General features: G+C 36.1%; 2 protein-coding genes across 2 annotated transcripts in view; one reads left to right on the top strand and one right to left on the bottom strand.

Annotated features, from left to right (window-relative positions):
* Positions 1-13: 13 nt before the first annotated feature.
* On the bottom strand, positions 14-1550 carry LOC138141021 (polyadenylate-binding protein 1-B-like). The gene is made up of 3 exons (XM_069061782.1): positions 1420-1550; positions 671-732; positions 14-455 (listed from the first exon to the last, which is right to left on the bottom strand). The coding sequence occupies exons 1-3, from the start codon at positions 1432-1434 to the stop codon at positions 134-136; spliced, it is 399 nt and encodes a 132-aa protein (XP_068917883.1). The 5' UTR covers positions 1435-1550; the 3' UTR covers positions 14-133.
* A 2897-nt stretch (positions 1551-4447) lies between these two features.
* Positions 4448-22798, top strand: part of LOC138135342 (uncharacterized) — a 104027-nt gene continuing 85676 nt past the window's right edge. The window contains exon 1 of the mRNA XM_069054062.1: positions 4448-5466. Coding sequence (XP_068910163.1) covers positions 4489-5466 — 978 coding nt within the window. The 5' untranslated portion in view covers positions 4448-4488. The remainder of the gene's footprint in view (positions 5467-22798) is intronic.

Genomic DNA, 22798 nt, shown 5'->3' with positions numbered 1-22798 from the left:
AATATCAGTAAACTAGCAAGATCTGTCAGTTTTTATTTTTTCAATAATCTTATCCTGTAACTTATCTAATTAACGTACTTAACAACAAACAACAACAACGTATAAATTAACTAGCGAGTGCGAAACGGTGGTGTCAGTGCTTTTTCTTCTTGTACACTCTCAACGGCGCGTGCTTTTTGAAGATGTTGTGTCTGTCCTCGAAGTCGTAGTGGCTCTTGTGGTGGTCGCTCTCGTAGTCGGGCTGGAAGTCGAGATCGTCATCCTTCTGGTGGTAGTCGTGCAGGTCCACCAGCTTCTCTTTTTCCTTCTCGTGGAAGTAGTGGTGGTGCTCGGGAACCTTGAGCAAGTGCGGTTTCTCTTTCTCGTGGATGTAGTGATGGTGCTCGGGGATTTTGATTATTTTTGTGTGGTAGATGGTCTTTACTTTGGTGGGGACGTGAATTCGGTGGCGAACACTGGAAAATTAGATTTCATCAGACACAGAGGCGCAATCGTCTTAATTTTTTCTTATAGTCTGAAACTCCTAAATGCAAGAAATGACCTTAATGAAACAGACACAGGTCAAGTGTAAAAACGCTTTATCACGAACTAGACTTGCAGTCATTGCAACAATTTTTTACTCAATATGTATTTTTTTTCAAAATGTCATTACGTTTTTAAGTATACTTACTGATGACCGGGACTACTTAAGCATTGGTCCAAGATTGTGATGAACAAGATCAAGACGCTGACCTGCAAATAAAAATTACGTGTATTAATAATTTAGATTTAAATTAATAAAAAAAAAAGTAAAATTAATTGACTTACACTTGAGTATTTTAATTCACATTCAATTCAATTAATTGCTTGGGTTTTAATTTATTGACAGCTTGAAGGCAAACAAAAAATAATTTTTGAATTAATGACTTGATTAATTAAAATCAAAATAGTCAAAACTTTAATAAACCGCCGTAGAAATTCAGGAAGACAAATATGCACTGTATGTACAGTTACGGCCACGGAATTCCGTCAGAAATTCTATCGCACAGAATAAAAATGGTTGACAAATTGACATCCATGTCAAAAATTTCTATGTGGGGTTAGAAATATATAAAGCCCGTTTTACAGCTAATATCAGGTGAATGACAACGACTGACGAAATTCCGTGGCCGTAACTGTACATATTTTGAAAATTTTAATTGATTTAAAAAATATGCAATAATATTCTTGTGTTTGTATGTATTATTGGAACACACTGTAGTAATTTAAAATCTTGTGGTTTAAATTTAAAATTGTCAAAAATGTGAAAACCGCAAAGACATATACCGTGTGTGGAGCTTTTGGAAATTTTGGAAACAGACTAAAGTCTGACTGGTTTGGATCTGGAAGGCCGCAGGTTTGCACCATACCGGGTGTTTGTAAAATAACAAGGGTACTTACTTTTTGGGGTACCATTTTGCACCTGAGCCGCACTGTTCCCGGTAACCCTGAAACTGTCGACTCTCTTGGAGAAATGCTGAAGGAAAGCTTTGGTTACCTCCTCGTATATATAATTTTGCGTGCATTCTGAAAGTGGGGCTAAATGGAAAAACGTCCGCTCAAAATCGCGCAATAACGCAAGTCCATTAAAAATGTATTTCGTTTTGTTCCTTCCCACATAATAGTTCTGCACGAGAAGAAAGTTCCGTTGCTTTACGGAAAATTACTTCCGACGTTACGATTATTGTTTCCTGTGCATGTCATTACGGACGATCAAGGACACGAATTTGGGTCGCGTGGTAAAAAGAGGCGCCCGTAATGAGTACCAAATGGGGTCTCGGTTTCTCCGGGTGATTTTTGAACTTGACATTGATCCAGTTCGGCAGATGTTGTCCTTTCGAGAAAACGGAGGCGAGCGAGATCGGTGTTGGCATCTTTGTGGCGCATTTTTCAAAACAAAGTGGACAAAAAGGCGGTTCTTTGTCACTTGGTTGCGGTACTTTCACCAGGACTTTTTTGAATTGCGAACACAAACAACAGACTGGCCATTACTATAACACATTACAGTAATTGGTGCCTATCACAATTAATCATGTAACGGAAAATAATGCGGCGCACTTGGGACAAAGTGATTATTAAAAATTTCTACTGGAAGTAATGAGTTAATGACCTATGTATATTGATTTCGTTCGTGGATAGAGAGCCGTCTTCGGTCCATTGACTCGTTGAAAATACGCATAACAGACAGCGAGAGTGATCCAAAGACATTTTCACCGACAGTAATTGCAGACAATTGTATGATCAAGTGGACGCAGACTTGGTTCTAAAGACTGCAAATAAGGTACAATGCACTTGACTATGAACCTATTTATCATTTTTGTTTTATTTTATGCACCGAGTAAGTGATGGTTATCGTGCTCAGCAAAGTGGAATAAGTGCGTTGACAGTGCATGAAAAGCTTACTTAGATAATTACTTAATTCTTTTGTTTAACGCATGCGAGGCTGGATATGTAAATTTGAACGTTTATCAGCTGACATGTGAAATTTTTATGTCGACAAGGCAATTATCTTAATCGTGTTCTAATAACGCTTGTTTTTATACATTTTTCTGACAGATGGTGGAGAAAAGCTAAATTGGGCACAGTTCTTGGAAACATCTAGATCTAGGACACACTCATGTAACAGACGAACCATCGGGAACCATTCAGATATTTAATTTGGAAATTTGTAGAATGTTTCTTGGTACGAGTTTTTTTGCTAACTGACGTGTTAACAAAAATTTTGAAACGTAATGAACAGTGGCGTATCTACTATTTTAAAGTTCTTGAAATTTTCGCTCCTATGAAGATTTCATGATAATTGACTTTTCAATCATTTTCGGATAGCTGAAATGATGGCAGTTTGGTTTTGCAAGTGAAACAAATATTTTGTCACATTGCACTAAGCTACGCTTCTAAGCTCTTAAACAATATTTGGACATTTTGGACAACTTTTAGATTTTCTCAACAAAGTTTCTATACTTTTTACTCACCTGGCTACAGTCCTTGGGATTTATCTTCCACGCCACTGGAGATGAACTAGCGATAAAATGAATCGCCCTGCAAGTTGTATCGGGTGTTCATTTAAATGTATCCTCAAAGTTGGCGTTGAAGAGTCGGTTGTGAACGCACCACGGATTACAGATCACGGATCGGCTGTTTAAATCTAACCTCACTTTTTGCGTTGTTTGTGTTTTACTCTGCAAACGGACGAGTGGTGCGTCCACAATGGACTCTTCAACGCCAACTTTGAGGATAATTTTAAATGAACGCCCGATATTATTTCAATTTGAAGATGTTAATTAATCCAATTAAAAATAATCTAATTAATCAACGAACAATAACAAATGAGTAATTTTAAACAGGGCAGTCTTAGTCCGTAAAACAAATAAAATCACGAAAACCATTCAGAACCTTAATTTATAATTTAGTATTAATTTAATGGCCAGTGGCGTATCTAATATTTTAAAGCTCTTGGAGTGTTCATTTCGTTGAGGATTTTTTAATAATAAGCTGTAATTTGGGCTGCAAATAACATGAAAATGTATTAAATTGTACTTCTTAACTCTTAGAGACGTTTTGAAAATTTAGACAACTTCTAATCTTTTTCCAGATCAAGGGATGTTTTATGATATTTTTTACTCACTTCGCTAAAATTTAATAACTTTTGTTTTCACCTTGTCTGTTGCATTTTCTGTTTCGAAAATACTGTGTTTTTATACTCACCATCCTGTGAATGAACAGTCGCTATCAATTTTTTTTTGGTTTCAACTTTCTCACAATTTTTTAAGAAACAAAGCTTGATTGCTTAATCTGCTATTTTTTGTTGCTAAAAATGGTAATACACTACAGTCCTTGTCTTTCGCACAGCTGCAGATAATATTTTTTCAGTTTAGATGTTAATTAATCTTATTCAAATATTTAAATTTAATTAATTAAAAAGAAACTATGCAATTCAAAATAACTTTGAGAGTGGAAAAAAGGTAATAAACAATTTGGGAGGTAAATATTAACCAGTCTCGAACTCTATTGCTACCCCTCGCTGTCGCTCGGGCGCAAACACGTCCTCGACTGGTAAATATTAGTTACCTCCCTTAATGTTTAAATAACTATAATTAAGAGATAAAAGTTATTAGTAAATTGGAAATGTTAGGGACACGTTTGTTCTCTCGATTTCCCGTTCTGCATTTAATTTTTCTGAGACGTTTTTAATAAAATAGAAATGTTTCGATTTAATCGAAACGTGTCACTACCACTTCAACAATAGGAGATAATTGAAAAAAATTCTCTAAGTGGTACGATAATTTAATATTGGTATTAATAATTACCACCAATGTGCTTATTCGTCCCCATTAATTTACTTTTAATTTTATAAATTGTGTCCCCTGAGAATGAATTATCCCCCATTTCTTGTAAAAAAAATTGAAGAGTGCCCATGAATATCGTATCCAACGCCAGTTTTAAATCGGCCTCGGTCACAAAGCGTTCGCGATGTATAGATTAAAAAAAATTGCGAAGAAAATTTGTCCCTGCTGTCCCCCCGAACCAGTGAAAAACTGTGCGGTGTGCATCCTCTCCAACACCCTCCTGATCGGCCACTTCATCACCCCAATCCTCGGTTCTTGCAAGCACTCCAAACGACGCTTTTCCAACACCCAAAGCTTTTCAATCTCGAAAATCGGTCTCATCTGCGACTGTTTCCTCTTCGTATTCTTCGGTGCGATGACGTTCTCCTACTCCTACGACACCCTCCAAGAGTGCGTGAACCTCAAAGAGAAAATCGCTTGTTTGCAACTGTGGGGCGACCAGATCTTCGCCGTCAGTGGCATGAACTGCATGCTTTGTTTCCTGGCACAGATCAGAACGCGGCTTGAAGAGTTGAACTGTTGGGCTCGCTTGATGGAGAAAAGCGGCTCTTTCGGCTTCACCAACATAGTGTGCGAGTACTGCACTCGAGGGCTGAAGACCCGAAACTGGCGCTTGGTTGTTGTTATGCTAGGAACTATCGCATTCTTCGTCGCTACTCGTACTTACGTCTGGATACAAACCGCGTCACCTTTGTCCATGGCTAGGGATGTCTCGATATTTTTCAGTCTCATCGTCCAGCTCAACGTCGTTTTTCAGTTCACCCAAAAGTCGGATTTTTTGAACTGTATCACAGAGAGTTGGAAAATGTCGATTTTTAGAAAGTTTCGTGCTAGGCTAGAACGTGGAGGCGTCACAGATTTTGAAGATTCTGTCAAAAAATATATTCGATTTGGTTTGGCCCTCAAGGAAAATTACAATAAAATCAACAATTTTCTAAGTCCTACGGTGCTGATTTGCCTTTTTACCAGTGTAGCAATTTTGATCATCAATTTTTATCTGATGGTGATTGGTACATCGTTTGGTATTTTTCAGCTGAGAACATTCGTCATCATACTGGGACTGCTGACGTTCTTGTACTACGTCGAAAGTCTAAAACACAGGGTGAGTTCTTTTTAATTTTTTTTAACCTAAAAACACTAGTCGATAACTGCAATACTCTCGATTTCTCTCTAATATCCATCATTACTCTACATAAAATAGTAATAATCGTCATTGCTTCGCTTGACGACCCAATCAACGACTTTTTGATTTCATTCTCGATTAGATTAACACTAGATATACGTATTTGTTGAACCAGTACTTTTGAAACATGTTTTCCAACACCACGAATCCTGAAAAACCAAATAACTGCGTGGCGTGCCTTTTGCACTCCAGACTGACATTATTCCACGCTCTATTTCCTCTAAGAAGCTACTGCAAACATTCCTCTTTTTGGAATTCACCAAAACCAACCCACAAAGTGTCCACAACAGTTCTCCTCTTTTACTACTTGTTAACTCTGGCATCCGTCTACCCTCTCGCCACTCACCTCAACTTGACACTACTGCTGTGTCAAAACAACGAATTGTTTTGCTTGATCTTGATCGAAGACTCGCTCTTCTCTGTCACTTCTGTAATTCTGTGTGTGCTGAGTTTGCTGACCCTCAAGTCAAAACTCGAAGAACTGAATGGGTGGACGACGATTATGGAGAACCACAAAGAGTACTGTCTTGAAGATGGAGTCAGTACCGAGCGTACAGAGCAAATCAAAAGATACGGTGATGTCACTGCAATCTACGTCGTTGTGACAGGTACCGCCGTGGTACTGTCACGCGCTGTTTTTTCTTACGACCAGTACGACCAGAACTACTTGAGGAACTTGTTGCTCGCTCTGGCGGTCATCTTTCAGGCAAACTTAATTTTTGACATGTGCCAAAAGATGAAGATGGTCGCAGGTTTGCTTGGATCGATGGAAGATGAATTGAAGGATTTGCTGAAGCATCCTGTTTATGTTATAAACCGCGATGACGTCCCCCTGGTTGACCACTTGAAAGGTTTCAAGAAACTGGTAATGGCGGTCAATCGAAATTTGAAATTGCTCATGAAGTCCTTGCTGGTCGTGTTAATTTCGTGGGAGATGCAGACCATTGTGTGTCTGATAATTAATATATTTATCGTGGCGGAGTTTGAAGAGCAAGAAGAGTATTTTAGCAACGTCTTCATGCTTCAGATAAGAACCGTAGCCACCACTCTTGGTATCGTGTATCTGATGTTCAGTGCTGAAGATCTTCGGAAAAGGGTGAGTGATACCAGTCGCAAATTTTTTTAACTACTCAAATTCACTGCGCATGAATCAAATTCTTAATTTAAGTAATAGTATTATGGAGTTAAATGTTCAAGTGTAATGACCACGCATTTGTAAACATAACACCAACGATTCCGTTAATTGCGTTCTCACATTATCACCTATTAGGCAAACAGGTTCAGTATATTAGTGAGAGTGGTCGGGCGCGCCAATTTTTTGTGATGATAACACTACCCGACTTCTACAGAAGATCCAGCAACTGTGTAGTTTGCCTTCTTCGCTCGAACTATGATCTTTGCCAGCTTCTGCTGCCTTTGAAAGGCTACTGCCAACACTCGTGGCTAAAACTGTACAGATCCAAAAGACCTTACTTTCGCTTTCTGAGACGCCTCCAAATTTTCGACTACGTCTTTCAGACGTTCCTTTCCTGGCCCATTTTCACCTACTTCTACTACTTGCCGGGTATTTGTTCTTCGAACAACAAATCTCTCTGCCTCATCCTTCTGACGGACCAGAGCTTCGTCATCAGCACTTGCGTCGTCAGCTTGATCCACATCACCCAGTTCAAGACCAAGCACCTGGAGGCCAACGGCTGGATCAGGATTGTGGAGAACCGGAGCTCTTACGGCTTGAAAGATGTGTTTAACTCTAAAAAGTCAAAAACTCTTATCAGAAGGCGAAACTTGATGTTGGCAGCTTTCTATGTTTTGATAATCGGGACGACCGTCATTCAGCTGGTGATGTCGTACGACAACATTCCCTGGAACGGGTCGAGGAAATTTCTCTTGCTCTTGTGCTTCACTTTTCAAGGCTACATATCGCTGGATCTGACTCAAAGATTCAAGATTATTGGCGCGATTTTGGACGCGTTGAAGCGAGCTTTGACCAAGAAGCGGTCCAGAAATCTGAAACGGCCGTTTATCAAATATAACAATCTTATTCTTGCCATAAGAATCAATCTAAATCTGTTTATGAAGACGATGACGGTGCCTCTGGTCTCGTGGATTTTGACAGTTATTGGCTCTTTGATTCTAAATATTTACATCTCCATTAAGTTTCCAGAGTACGACTTGTACACTGTCATTTTGCTACAATCTAGGACAGTGGTTACTATAATGAGCATCTTCATTATCTTGTACAGCGCTGAGAAAAACCTGAAGGAAAAGGTGAGTCGATTTTATTTTTCACACATGGTTCTTAAATTTGTTCGCGTTATTCTTGCCATCTTAATGAGATTGACACATTATCGGATTTAGATTTACATTTTTAGAATAATCTTAATCTAGTAAATCGCTTTCTAAAGCTGTACTATTGCAGTTGTGATTTGATTATACTCTCGGTGCGCAATGATCAAAAGAAATTCAATAACTCTTCTGTTTGTTTGTCTCCTCACTTCGAAAATACATCTTTTTTGTTATTTATTTTCCTTCAGAGAGCGAGTACTCTAGGTTTCTTCGCCCCCGTAACCTTAGTTTCTTTGGTCTAAACCCTACATCTTTGTCGATGTATTACTATACATAATTAATATTTTTGTTATCACTTCTTACTTTTTTAACATGCCTGAGACATGTTTATCAAATGCTTTATTTGCCCTATGGGCTTTGTGATTCCATAATAGTTATTTATGCACGATTAAGGCCTAAAACCTTAACATTTAACAAAAATTAATAAATAAGTGTCTGCCCACATCACGGATGTTCGCATCGCGTAGTGTGCTCGTCAAGTTTTTAGTTTTGCGCGTAACCTTGGAAACAGTGAAAACAACCGTAGCCATTTTGCCAGTTGCAGTTTTCGGTTATAATTTTTTGTAAATTTATTAACGAAATGATGAACGAGGTTAAGAAAGCGGCAGAAATGAGTGTCCAGTATATAATTCGGGATTAGGTACGAGTAGTTCAAGGTAAGTGGCAATTTTTTTCGGAATTTCATCAAAAAGATTTTCGACATTTCTTTATGGCATAATGTGACCCGTGGGTTATAAAGAGACGTTTATGTTACGAAAATTTGTGTATAATTGTCAAATTATAATAAAATCGTGCATAAATATAATATACAGGTGTCCCAAAAAAAAAGACGAGTCCATAAGTCTTATTTATTGGACGATTTTAATTTTATACACCAAATTAAAAGGTTATGAATAGACTACAAAAAGGTCTAATAAATTCCCGTATAGCCCTAAGGGCTTCAAGGCTAAACTGTCAAAAAATATTTTTTTTAAATGGGAACACATAATTTTTTTACTAATTCTAATAGAGATTTTTTATTCTGAAAACAACAATGTATCACAAGTATACATTTACGTACCAAAAATACAAAAAAAAAAAAAATGTAAAAAACGCTACTATCGTCTATACTCCATTTTGCGCCAATTATTGGCCGCATATCTGCGCAATCATACATGTTATTATTTGTCATTTGTTTTTCTAGCTAACTTAATTTGGTTATTACATTGTAATGCAATGCATTTTGATAGCTTCTTTGCTTGGTGTCCGTCATTTGTTTCAAGTTAGTGTTATTTTTTTATGTGAAGTTATACTTGTGATACACTGTTGTTTTCAGAATAAAAATCTCTATCAGAATTACTACAAAAAATATGTATTCCTATTTGAAAAAAAACAATTGACAGTTTAGCCATGAAACCTTTGGAGGTATACGTGCATTTAGTAGGCCGTTTTGTAGCCTATTCACAATCATTTAATTTGGTGTATAATAATTAAAATCCTCCGATAAATAAGGGAGCTATGGACTCGTCTTTTTTTTTGGGACACCTGTATAAACGTAAATAAACATAAAATAACAGTTCCAAACATTTCCAAACAAAATATCCTTTTTAGTTCTTATCCCCCACCCCTCCTCATTTTTTTCCCTCCTCTTCCATATCTCTTTTATACATCCTATCTCCGTTCTTTTCTCTCCTTCCGTCTAATACCTGTTTTTTCTCTCCTCGTTCTCACATCTGAATCTCGCCATCATTTTTCTCTCCCTTGCACTCTCTCTCTCCAGGTACTCTAGAATTTCCTCTGTCATACACCTCTTCTACTCCTTGTTATATCTGGATCCTTTGCTTGTCCCTGTCTTTCACTCACATCCTCATTCATCCATATTCCTTCTGCTCTCAATCTTTCCACTTCTTCACTGGTAGTAGGTATTTCTCTCCCTTCTTCTCCTCCGTGTTCTTCTTCTTTTCTCTCTTTTCCCTTCCACCCCTTTTATCCTCAAGCTTAGCTGCTCTCTTTCCTGTTTTCACTCTCAGCCTAATTTATTTTAACAACATGATAAATGACAGATTTGATCACAATCTAGGACAATGAGCGTCATCATCTTGTTTAGTGCTGAAAAAAGATTTTACCACACATTTATTAAATCCACTCACTTGATTCCTGTCATCCAATTGATGGGACACATTATCGGATTTAGATTTCCATTTTGGAAACAAGGCTAATCAAGTAAACAACGTTCGCAACCAACAGTAATGTAGTGGTGATTGTACTGGTTGTGCGCGATGATTAGAAGAAGAACAAAAATCAACAACTGCTTTGTTTGCCTTCTCACTTCGAAATTTGATTTTTTGTATTTGTTCTTTCCTGTCAGAGGCTGTTGCGAGCACTCTAGGTTTTTCCGGTCTTCACGACCTGTGTATTTCTGCTCCAAACCCACCTTCTTCGTCGACGTGTTAATATCTATAAGTCAGATTTCCATTCTCGCTTCTTATTTTTTCAACATACGTGAAACATGTCAGCATAACATTTTTATTTGCTTGATTTTGACTGGAGACTGTATTTTCACGACTACTACTGTCACACTCTCAATTCTTTATCAGATAACAGTCAATGCGCAAGTTTTGGAGTTTCGAGCATGGACAAAACTCTTTCAAAAGCGCAAGCTTTACAACTTTAACAACATGATAAACGACAGAGAAACACGCAAATTGGTAGAATACAAAGAAGTAATTATGTTTCTAAATTTTTTTATTGCGTTTTGCGTCTTTCTGTCTTACTGTTTCGTATTCTATGACACAGCTTGGGGGAATTTTTTTAGAAAGTCGCTTATTATTACTTGTTACAACTTGCAGTGGTACTTTAGTTTCTATTTCACCCAAAAAGTGAAAGTTGTTGGTTTAGTTCTCAAATCACTGAAACGTAATTTGAAAAGTGCACTTAATTTTGATAAAGTGACCGTTCTGAGTTTGGAGAAATACTTGCAAAGGCAAAGTAATTTTCTTTTGGTGGTCAACATCAACATTCGCCTATTTATGCAATACATGACCATGATATTAATAATCTGGTGTTTTTCTACAGTAATCTGTTTGATTCACAACATTTACACTTTGATCAAATGCAGTCATTACGATTTGTTCACTTTGATCTTGCTACAGTGCAGAACTGTAAATTCCATAGTGCAAATTTTAATTTTGATGGATTGTGCCGACAGGAACCTCAGAAAGAAGGTGAGTCATATTTTTACTATTTTTGTTATTTTATTATTTAGATACTTTATCAATCCATTTTGTTTTATTACCCAATTATGTATTTATGATTCGTCGTAAAAACTGCTCCTATTATGTTGTCTACCTTGATTGGTCATTACTACCACATCAAAAAATCTTCAGTGCCCTGGATTTTATTGTGAATGTGCGTTCCTTATGTCGCGGTCGGGTTCAAACTGCCTGGTTTGCATTTTGCAACTGAAATGGGACCCGTTTCGTTTCATGTTCCCCATCAGAGGCTATTGCCGACATGTCAAACATTCCTACTCACACTTGGCGTACTTTGAAATTGTCAAGATCAAGCAAATTTTGATTTTATTCTTTGCAATTGTTGAAATGGCTATTGGGGCAAGTTATTTCGTCTTTATGCCGACTATGTGTAAAGGTGAAAAGTCTGATTGTCTCAATTTCGTTGGAGATGCAGTTTTCTTACTTACCGCAAATATATTGGGTCTGGTCATTTTTTTCCACCTAAAAGTCGAAGTACAAGAAATGCACGGATGGCTAAAGTTTCTGCAAAATCGCAGATTTTTTGGTTTGACTACTGTGGTCAGCAATAGAGCATTCAGAAAGATAAAGAGTCAGCGATACATTAGCGTTGCTGTCATTTGTCTCGACTGTGCTATCATCGGTTTCTTCCTTTTTCAATTTTCTCATGACAGCTTACCTTACACCACTTTCAGAAAATTTTCAATCGCTTGTGCTGTATCTCTTCAAACTTATGCTCTCCTGGACATTATCCAAAGAATTACACTTGTTGGTTTGTTTTTAAATGCCTTCAAAAAGTTGCTTTGCAGCACTTTGAGAAAAAAATCAAATATGGGACAAATTTTAAAGAGGACTTCGCTGTTCATATTCACGATCAACGCGAATCTCAAGTTGACGATGGAATATTTCATGCTTGCGTTTATTGTTTGGAGCTTGACAACCATTGCTTCTTTGATTCTTAACATCTATGTGGTTATGAAATTTAGTGATTATGACGTATACGCACTGGTTGAACTTGAACTGAGAACTGCCACAACTATTATAGGAATTTTAATTATCGCAGTTTGTTCAGAACACAACTTGCAAGAGAAGGTAAGCCGATATTAATTTAATTAATTGTCCAATTTTAATTTTTTCTTCATTATTGCTACTAACTCGAATTATGAGTACTGTCTCCGTTGAGAGCACCCATTACTCAAATTAAATTACGCTTCACGACTGCAACGTCCATTTTGTGTACTCAACATGTCGTCTAAACGGCAAATTGTATTTCATCAAATTTGATTGTGAGCACTCCCGGTCTCCGGTTTTATCTACAACAATTTGTAAAGTTTTCAGATTGGGAAAATATCTCGTTGAATTGATCGTGGCACCCACACTCTTCCCAATATCTTCATATTTTTCATTGAACCAAAAATTTGTCAAGGGAAATCCATACAGTGTGGAAACTTTAACTGGAATAAAATTCATAACTTGGACTTCAAGGTGATTTTTGTAAAAAATCCCGAAACAGGTCGATTTTTGTTTTTCCTTGCCCACATTCTGGCGCATATGGTTTTTATATATCTGCTCCCGGAAGCTCGCAACCACCCCTAACTTTTTTTTCAAATGGAAGGGTATGCCAAGTGACACCTCGTTTGAAAGCTCACTTCGTAAAGAATACAACGCACTATTTGTTTCCTGAATATTTTCAAAGCCTACATGCTACGTTTCCATTATCTCCATTAGTCATTTCTTTTATTTTGTTGAAAGCCTTTAAAATGTGCTGCTTCGTCTGCTTGCTTAATGATTTTATTATTTTATATATCATTAGCAATCATGACTTCGAACGGAGCACACGTGTTTCCCGTCATGTCCGATCTAAATTGTTTATACTGCCGTAATAAGGCAGTAAAGGGTCCCAAATGTATAAAGTGTGATAGGGTGTTTCATCCTAAATGTGTCGAACGGCTTAACGACGTGAAAGTGATTAGCAGTGATGAAGTTCTATGTTGTGAAGGTAGTGATATGCAAGTGAAGGAAAGTGTGGATTTCAATGCCAGATCTATTATTGAATTTCTGCAAAGTGATCGATTCAGGTACACAATTTCAGGCATAGTGGAAGCGCAAGTATCTGCCCTTAAAGATGAAATTCGTCAGCTAAAGATACAAGTTGAACACCTTAAATCCACTAATCTGGATTTAATAAAAATGTGTACAAAAAAACAAGATCTTATCCAGCCGCTTCAAGTCCCGATGGAACATTACCAAATATCTGCAAGACCACAAGAAACATCTAATCGAAAGATTCGAGTGGTAAAAAGTGCTGATAAGCCGCAAGATAAGCCAAATAAAACACCGGTCAATAACATTCTGAAGCCCCAATACTTACACAGCGAGTCAACAATTAATCGTAAGTTGGAGGACGATAATTCCAATTGGGTGGAGGGAGTATGGAAGGAAAGAGATAATCGGCATTCACAAACATTGGAAGATGGAAGTTCCGATTGGACGGATGTTGTACGAAAGAAACGAAATTACCAAAATACCCAAACAGTAAGGGGTAAGGCAAAATCGTTGAATCTTAGTGCGGCACCGAGAAAAATTTATATTTACGCTGGTAATTTCGAATTAAACACAGAGGAGAAGGCGATTTTGGAACATTTGCAAACTACTTTTCCCCATAAGCAGTTCCAAGTTGAAAGGCTACCCAGGCGCGAAAATGCTAAAAGTGTCGCCTTTAAGGTGACAGCCGATTACGACCTACTTCAACAAATGAACAACGATGAGATATGGCCCGAAGGAGTATTAATTAAGCGTTTCATTTTTTTTCGAAACAAGAACACGGAGCAAATAAAAGCGCAATAAAAAATCTGCATCATCGCTCAGGCAAGAATATAAAATCCATTAAAGTATTTTATCAAAATCCTCGTGGACTCCGAACTAAATTGAATGACTGTTACTTGTCGTGTTTGAGTGAAAACTTTGATGTGATTGTTCTGGTCGAAACATGGCTTCATGGTGGTATTTCTGATGCTGAAGTGCTGGATGACAGGTATGTGGTATATCGAAACGACAGAAATGTGAACAACAGTGGGAAAAGTATTGGCGGTGGTGTCTTAATTGCTGTTAAGAAATTTCTCACCTCCAATCGTTTGAGTGATTCCAACTCCTCCTTAGAAGATGTTTGGATTTCGCTACAGTGCTGTGACAATTCTTTTGTTTTTGGTGCAATCTATCTTCCGCCGGACGCCACAACTGTTAGTTATGCGAAACATGTCCAGGTTGTCAAAAATTTATTATATAATAATCGTCGCAGTACGTTTTTCATTCTAGGCGACTATAATTTGCCAAATGTGAAATGGATTAATGATAGTGATACTAATTTTTTGATATATACTAACGCCAATTCTGATAAGGACATCATAATCTGTGACAGTCTGTATTCCTGTGATTTCTGTCAATTTAATACTATAACTAATTGTAATGGTAATATCCTTGACTTGTGCTTCTCTAACTATGACTATATTAAGATTGAAAATTGTAATGAATTTAGCAAGACTGATGTGTTTCATCCACCGTTCATGTTTGAAATAAGTGTTGATAATGTTTTTGTTGAAGATATTTGTGACACTTTTTATGATTATTCTAATGCCGATTATGATGAAATCAACATACTCTTGTCTAATGTGAACTGGAACACCTTTGATTCCTGCAGTGACATTAATGAAGCTGTGAGCCTTTTTTATAATTATTTACACTTTGTCTGTGGTCTTTTTGTTCCTGTGAAGAGAAAATGTAAGAGCTCATTTCCTCCGTGGTTCGATCATGAGGTTCGTGGATTAATTCGCCGGAAGTCAACCTTGCATCGTCGCTATAAAATCAGTCACAACGCGAATGATTATGCTGCATTTGCTACAGTCAGAACACAATGCAAAGAAGCCCTGAAGAAATCATACAAAGATTACATAAAACGCACTGAAAATTTTATTACATCTGATCCGAAAAAATTTTGGAAATATATAAACGAACATACCAAATGTAACGAAATACCGAATCTCATGATCTATCACAATAACCCTGTATGTGGTAATGAGAATATTGTTAATACCTTTGCGGAACATTTTTCTTCTGTTTATGATGATATCGTCACCACACAACCTGCTTCTGCTTGTGACAATCCTGTCGGTTTGAGCGTTGATTTCAAAAACTTTGACTTTACTTCAGATAGTGTCTTTTATGAACTAACTCATCTCGACTGTAATAAAGGTGCTGGGCCAGATGGGCTGCCTCCAATTTTTTACAGAAATTGCTGTACATCGCTTACTGATCCTTTGTGGCGTATTTTTAAGTATTCACTCAACTCAGGTGTTTTTCCGAACTGCTGGAAATCAGCTCTTGTCACTCCAGTGTTTAAATCTGGCTCTAAACAAAACTTCGAGAATTACCGACCCATCAGTATTCTATCAGTTCCCGCCAAGATCTTTGAAAAGCTAGTTGCCAAACACTTGTCCGCTTCCTTCAAAACTGTTATCAGTCCATCACAGCATGGGTTTTTCGCTAATAGATCTACGGTAACCAATCATTTTGCCTTTGTTAATAATGTCTTTGAAGCATTTGAGGGCGGTTTTGATGTGCATTGCATTTATACTGATTTTTGCAAAGCATTTGACACTGTTAATCACAAGATCCTTTTGAATAAATTATACACGTACGGAGTACGCGATCCGTTCCTATCTTGGACATCTACCTACATTTCCAATCGAACTCAGCATGTTGTCCTTAAGGGTGTGAGGTCGTCTGCATACTGTAGCACGTCTGGAGTACCGCAGGGCTCTATTATCGGGCCATTATTATTCATAATCTTCATCAATGACATCACTGATAGTCTGACCTCGGCATCGCTGCTGTACGCGGACGATCTAAAAATCTATAAAATCATCAAAACGCAGCTGGATGTATTTGATCTTCAGCAGGATGTCAGAAGAATTGAAAACTGGTGCGCACGCAATGGTATGAAACTCAATGTTTGCAAATGCAAGGCAATGTGTTTCAGCAGGAAAACTGTGCCCTCCGTTCCTTATTATTCATTGGAAGGGGAGCAGCTGGAAATTATCAATGCCATCAAAGACCTGGGTCTTTTTTTCGATTCCAATTTATCGTTTCATGAACATTACGACTTCTTGATCTCTAGGGGAAGAAAAATGCTGGGATGTTTAAAAAGATGGACAGTGGATTTTAAGAACACCAGAGCGATTATAATATTATATAATTCCTTGGTCCGCTCAATATTAGAATACAATTGTGTTATCTGGTCACCTTTTTACGGTACTCACATTTCACGTATCGAGTCGGTACAGAACAATTTCTTGAAGTATTTGAAATATAAGCTGAGAACTCAAAATATCAATTTTGATGATTTGCACTCTGTAGCCGCTTACATGTCTTTGCCCTCACTTAAAACCAGAAGGGATTGTCACAAGCTGTGTTTTCTACATAAAATAATTAACTATAATATTGATTCTTCTGATGCTCTGCTTCGTATCGGCTTTAATGTTCCTTTATGTAACCTCAGACACCCGAATTTGTTTCATGTTTACTGCCATAAACACAATTACTCCTACAATTCACCCTTGAATAGTGCCCTTCGCCTGGCCAACCTTTACTGTAACGAGTTAGACTTCTGTGGAGTCTCGACAAATAAGTTCAAGAGTGACTGTAGGAGACTTCTATGCAAGTGATGCATCTTGTTCCCACTTTTTGTTCTTGCTAATGCTCCATGTGTGTTTTCTTGTAATTGCTTTCTTGGCGTGAATAAACTATTAAACAATGATGCTCTATTCCCCTTTGGAAATTCATTCATTTTGACTGTGACAATAATATGACAATTTAAATCCATGCCAACTGTCCAATTTGTATTTATTTTGTAAAAAAAATCTAACAAAAAAAAAGTTCTAGCTAGTTCGTCATTACAAAAATGAATGCATTATACTTGTGGATACAAATTGAAGATTATAATCTTTACGCTATATGAGTGTGCTGCAGTTGAGGACTGTCGCTACTGTTGTGGGGATCTTGGCCTTATTAGTCGGCGCGAAATGCTCAGTAATAAGATAAGTGAGCTTATTGACTGAGTAATTTTTTTTTTAATTTCTAAAACTGGCTTGGTAAATATCGGTAGCATAATTAATTGGAACATAATGGATTAGCCCGTTTCATCCGATTCTCATCAATTCAATATATTGAATTATTCGTCATGTCCACAACACACGATTTAAGTGCTAGTGTGGTGTACACATCGGTAGTAATAATGTCTTTGGATAGCAACCGTGATATGCAAAATTGCATGATATGCAACTTGCACTCAAATTTTGACCTTTTTCGTTACATTCTGCCAGTTCAGTATTATTGTCCCCATTCGAAAAATTTCTTTTCCACCAAGCCTTCCTGCAAGGCATCAAAACGGTCTTTATATGGTTTATCCTTATTAGTTCTCTTATTGGTGGTTCCTTTACTTTCTTACATATTCAATTTTTCTTTGGCCTGTCAGACCAAACAATCTTTTTGCTACATGTTCTTTTTAGATGAATTATACATCGTTAGCGGTATTGGTTTTGGTGTGGTGAGTCTTCTAACTACAAAAAACCAAATACGAGAAATCACTTGTTGGTTGTTAATTTTCGAAAATCGCAAATTCTACCACCTACAGAGCATCATCCATGGAAGTGACGTAAAAAAATTCAAAGCTTATAGAAGATTATCTGTTTTCAGCATAGTACTAAACTGTACATTCCTCCCTTTTTGTGTAATTTTTTCGTATGATTCTTTACCGTCAAGTTACGTTAGAAAACTCGCCATAGTTTTTTGTTACATATTTCAAATAAGAATGAATTTTGAAATAATCAAACGAATTTCCTTGATCGGCGCTATTTTGAAAGCTTTGAAAACATCTGTCCGGACATGTTTCATGGATAGATTGTCCACAGATTCAGGTTCCAGAAATAAATGTCTAGCAAATGTCTTCAAAAAATATCAAAGTCTTATGCGGGAACTTAATACAAACATCGCCACATTTATGCAATCTGTGACCGTTGTACTTTTTATATGGTCGAGAGTGTATGTCTTAATGCTGATTTTTTATGTTTTTATTTTGATAAAATACAACGACTTTAACTATCCTGCCATGACAATGGTTCTGTTTAGAATATTGAACGCTGTGCTAGAAATTTTGGTGCTTGTGGTTCGATCCGAAGAAGACATAAATAGAAGGGTGAGTTTTTTTTGTAGCTTTCTCAAATAATGATCGTCTATAGAAGTAGTAATTAAATTACCGGAATTCGTAGTTTTCTCAAATATTGATCAGTTATGGAAGTAGTCATTAAATTATCGAAATGAAAGGATAATAACATTAATAATAATAACGGTAATAATGGAACAAGCTAGAAAAAATAATAGAAATAACGGTAATAATGGAACAAGCTAGAAAAAATAATAGAAATATTTATACCGCATTCATAGATTACAAAAAAGCCTATGATTCAGTACCACATTCATGGTTAATTAAAATTCTTAAAATTTATAAAATTAATTTGGATTTGATTAACTTTTTATCACATGTCATGACATTTTGGAGAACTACTTTAAATTTATCAATAAACAATACTAAATTAAAATCCGAGCCTATTCAAATTAAACGGGGAATTTATCAAGGAGATTCTTTAAGTCCTTTATGGTTTTGTCTAGCCATTAATCCTTTGACAAATCTATTAAATAGCACTGGATATGGTTTCAATATTAGACTTAATAATACCACACTATCCAAATTAAATCACCTTCTTTATATGGATGACATAAAACTTTATGCATCAAAAAAGAATCACATTTTATCTTTATTAACAATAACTGAAAATTTCTCAAATGATATTGGCATGAGTTTTGGTATTGATAAGTGTAAAATGCAATCAATATGTCGCGGTCATTACGAAAATTTAGAATATATAACTAAAGAAGGAGAAATCATTAAAAATTTAAATAAAGGAGAATTTTATAAATATTTAGGTGTTAATCAATCAAATCATATTCAACATTCAATTATAAAAGAAAATTTAGAAAAACAATTTTATTTAAGAATTAAATCTATTTTAAAATCAAAATTAAACGGTAATAATTTAATTAAAGCAGTTAATACATATGCTGTTCCATTGTTGACCTATTCTTTTGGTGTTATAAAATGGTCCAAAACTAATTTACAGAATATAAATATTCAAACTAGAGTTCTCTACTAATTTTGTAAACATCACCCCAAATCTGCTATTGAAAGATTTAATTTACCACGCGAAAATGGCGGTAGGGGTTTTTCAAATCTAGAAATTCTACAACACAATCAAATTGCTTCACTAAAAAAATATTTTCTCAATAGAGCTCGTGATAATACTTTTTTTAATGCTTTGGTTTCAGCGGATAAAGGTTACACACCTTTAAATTTAAGTGATAATATTATTTCAGATATTGTTGAGGCAAATATACCTGACACTATAGCAAATATAAAACGAAAGTCTTTACATGGGAGATATTTTAAAGAGCTAGAACAGCCAGAAATTAATATTCAAGCTTCTCATGCATGGCTTAAAAAATCAAATATTCATCCTGAGACTGAGGGTTTTATATTTGCAATACAAGATCGTGTTATAAATACAAGCAATTATAAAAAACACATATGCGGTTTACAATCGATCATTGATAAATGTAGGATTTGCGGAACTGAAGGGGAAACCATTGAACACATCATTTCTTCTTGCACCGTTTTGGCTCAAAGCGAATATAAAAAACGTCATGATATATTCGCAAAAATTATACACATGAATTTAGCAGTTAAATTCAACTTATTAAAGGATACACAACCACATTATATTTATAAACCAGAAAGTTGTTTGGAAAATGAGAATTACAAATTATATTTTGATCGGACAGTTTTAACTGACATTCACATTCAGCATAACAGACCAGACATTATTATTTTAAATAAACAACAAAAGCAAGCATATCTTTTAGATATAGCTGTTCCAAATTCACACAATATAACACAGACATATAATACAAAAATTAATAAATATTTAGAACTCTCCGTTGCTATGAGAAATCTTTGGTGTTTAGAAAAAATTTCGATTTTACCATTTATAATTTCAGCAAGAGGAATAGTACCGCAATCTCTTTTTAAAAATTTAAAAATTTTGGACTTAGAGAATACATTGGTGGTTGAAATTCAAAAAGGTATATTATTATACTCATGTCACATCGTGAGGAAATTCCTTAACATTGACACAGAACATAAAATACAAAAAAGTCAAAATGTGGAGGCGAGACGCCGGTAATTATGTTGATAAGCACTGCACTATTACTTGATAGTATTACCCGTAATAGTGTATGTACTCCGGCAAAATTGCCGTGCCGCCGGGTGGAGGTGGGATACGAAATTAATAACTAATAATAACGCTAACAACAACACTAATAACAAAATTTGACATACATGAAATTTATGTATTTTGTGTAATTGTTTCTTTTAACACGTACACTCCATATTTTGTGCATTGTTCTACAACTAACAAACCACTAGCGAGTAAGTTTCAGAACGATAAATATTTTAAAAAGTAGAAAAAATTCAGTACTCATGACGTACACGCACTGGTTGCACTTGGACTGAGAACTGCCACAATCGTTATATTATAGGAATTTTAATTAACGCAGTTTGTGCAGATCACAACTTGCAAGAGAAGGTAAGCCGATATTAATTTAATTAATTAATTATTATTGCTGCTAACTCGAATGATGAGTATTGTCTCCGTTGAGAGCACCCATTACTCACGCCTGCAACGTTCATTTTGTGTACCCAACATGTCGTCTAAAGATCCTCAGCAGCAAACGGCAAACTGTATTTCTTGTACTTCTATCCAAAATCAGACATATATTGCTTTTTCTACTTTGCGTTCGTATTGATGCTATTACGATACTGTTTTACGTATCGTAATAGGAAAAGGCGTGATATAATAAGAATATGTACTAAAAATAGTGAAATTTAATTTTTTAATTTTTACGGATACTGTAGTGTCGCGGCAGACCGCAGACGTGACCTTGGGTGGAATCCTTCAACTTTAACGGTTTTAAATTTTAAATTATTTGTTTTCATTGAAAAAGTGGCAAAGTAGAAAAAATACTGTAGGACATCTCGTGTATAAGGCATTTTATCGCACTTACTCCTTTAGGGCACTCCTCGCTACGCTCGTCGTGCTCTAAAACCGTGCGTGCGATAAAATGCTTCTTATAAGACTCGTATCATAATATACTATTATCTACGGCTGCTTGGATAAGACCTTATAACCACATTCATTTACAGTTATTTGAGTTGCGTAATGTAGTTCATTACCGCACGGGTTTAATTTACGTAACGCATTTTTATTTAGAAGCAAACAGACAAAATTTATTGAAAGACAACAATACAAAAGAAAAGCTACTTATTGTAAATACGTATTAATCAAACAGTTCTTGCATTTTGTTCGCCCAGTTGCCAACATCGACTTCGTTTCGGTCTGCAATCTCTGGGCTTGGCACAAAAAGACTCACTTCCACTTTTAATGATATCATCTACTATTCTCTTTTTCGTTGCTCGCACAAGAGACCACTTTGTAATACACGTTATACTGGAAAAACGACGCAAACTGCAGTGACACCTTCAGAGACGCTCGTCTTTTGCACTCCAGGTCGTTCTCGAAACAGGATCACACACGTTTCCGTTCCAGGTCCTGGTACTTTTCTCACTTGATGTCGGGGTAACCCCAATGCACATTTTTCGAACTCATTTCACTTCCTAGAGCCGCGATAAGACGTAAACGATCCGGCTTTCAATTATGAAAAATTAAAAACAACGCGTTGTTTACAAACAGAATTAGCTCGTTGTCTTGGTATTGAGCAAATTGTTTCAATCTTGTGGCTTTGATTTCGAATGAAAACGATTGAAATTAACATTTAACAATTATTAAATAGCTATTTATGCAACGAGTTGCAAAATGAGCGTCTTTTTTGCACTAGACATGACAATTGGACCACGAGTGTCAACGAGTGGTCCAACATATCGTGTGCAAAAAAATTGCCATTTTGCCACGAGTTTCATACAATATTTTTTCTAATTTAGTTACGAAAAGCACACATTCTAATTAAAATCCTGTTTAAATCTGCTATTTCAATAATTTTCCGGGATAATGTCACTTTTTAACACTAGTGATAATATAATGTCACTTTTTTGACTAGTTATTAAATGAAGCACGTTTGGCAACTAAAATTACATATCACAATGGTTACTTTTCGTAACTGAATTAGAAAAATATATTTTTTGTTCGACACCGTCAGAATTTGAGAATTTTCTCCTATGTGAACGGATTTTGATAAATGTCACAACTTGTCAAAACGAAACGTCAAGCTAATTTTAAAGGTTTTAAGCGATTTGGAGCCTTTAAGGGGCTCGTCGAACAAAAAAACGTTGTATTCAACTTGTTCGTGTGTAAATTGGGCCTTTTTTGGCACGAGTGGCAAAAAAGGCCCAATTTACACACAAACTCATCAAATACTATTTTTGTAAATGTCAAATTTGACGTTTTTGGCAAAAATTGTTTTTTTTATTAATAATTAGCAGCCGTAGATAAAAC

The sequence above is a fragment of the Tenebrio molitor genome, chromosome 1, assembly GCF_963966145.1.
Source record: "Tenebrio molitor chromosome 1, icTenMoli1.1, whole genome shotgun sequence".
NCBI classification, from domain to species: Eukaryota; Metazoa; Arthropoda; class Insecta; order Coleoptera; family Tenebrionidae; genus Tenebrio; species Tenebrio molitor.
The sequence above is the reverse complement of the archived record's forward strand: the minus strand, read 5'-3'. Positions and strand labels throughout refer to the sequence as shown.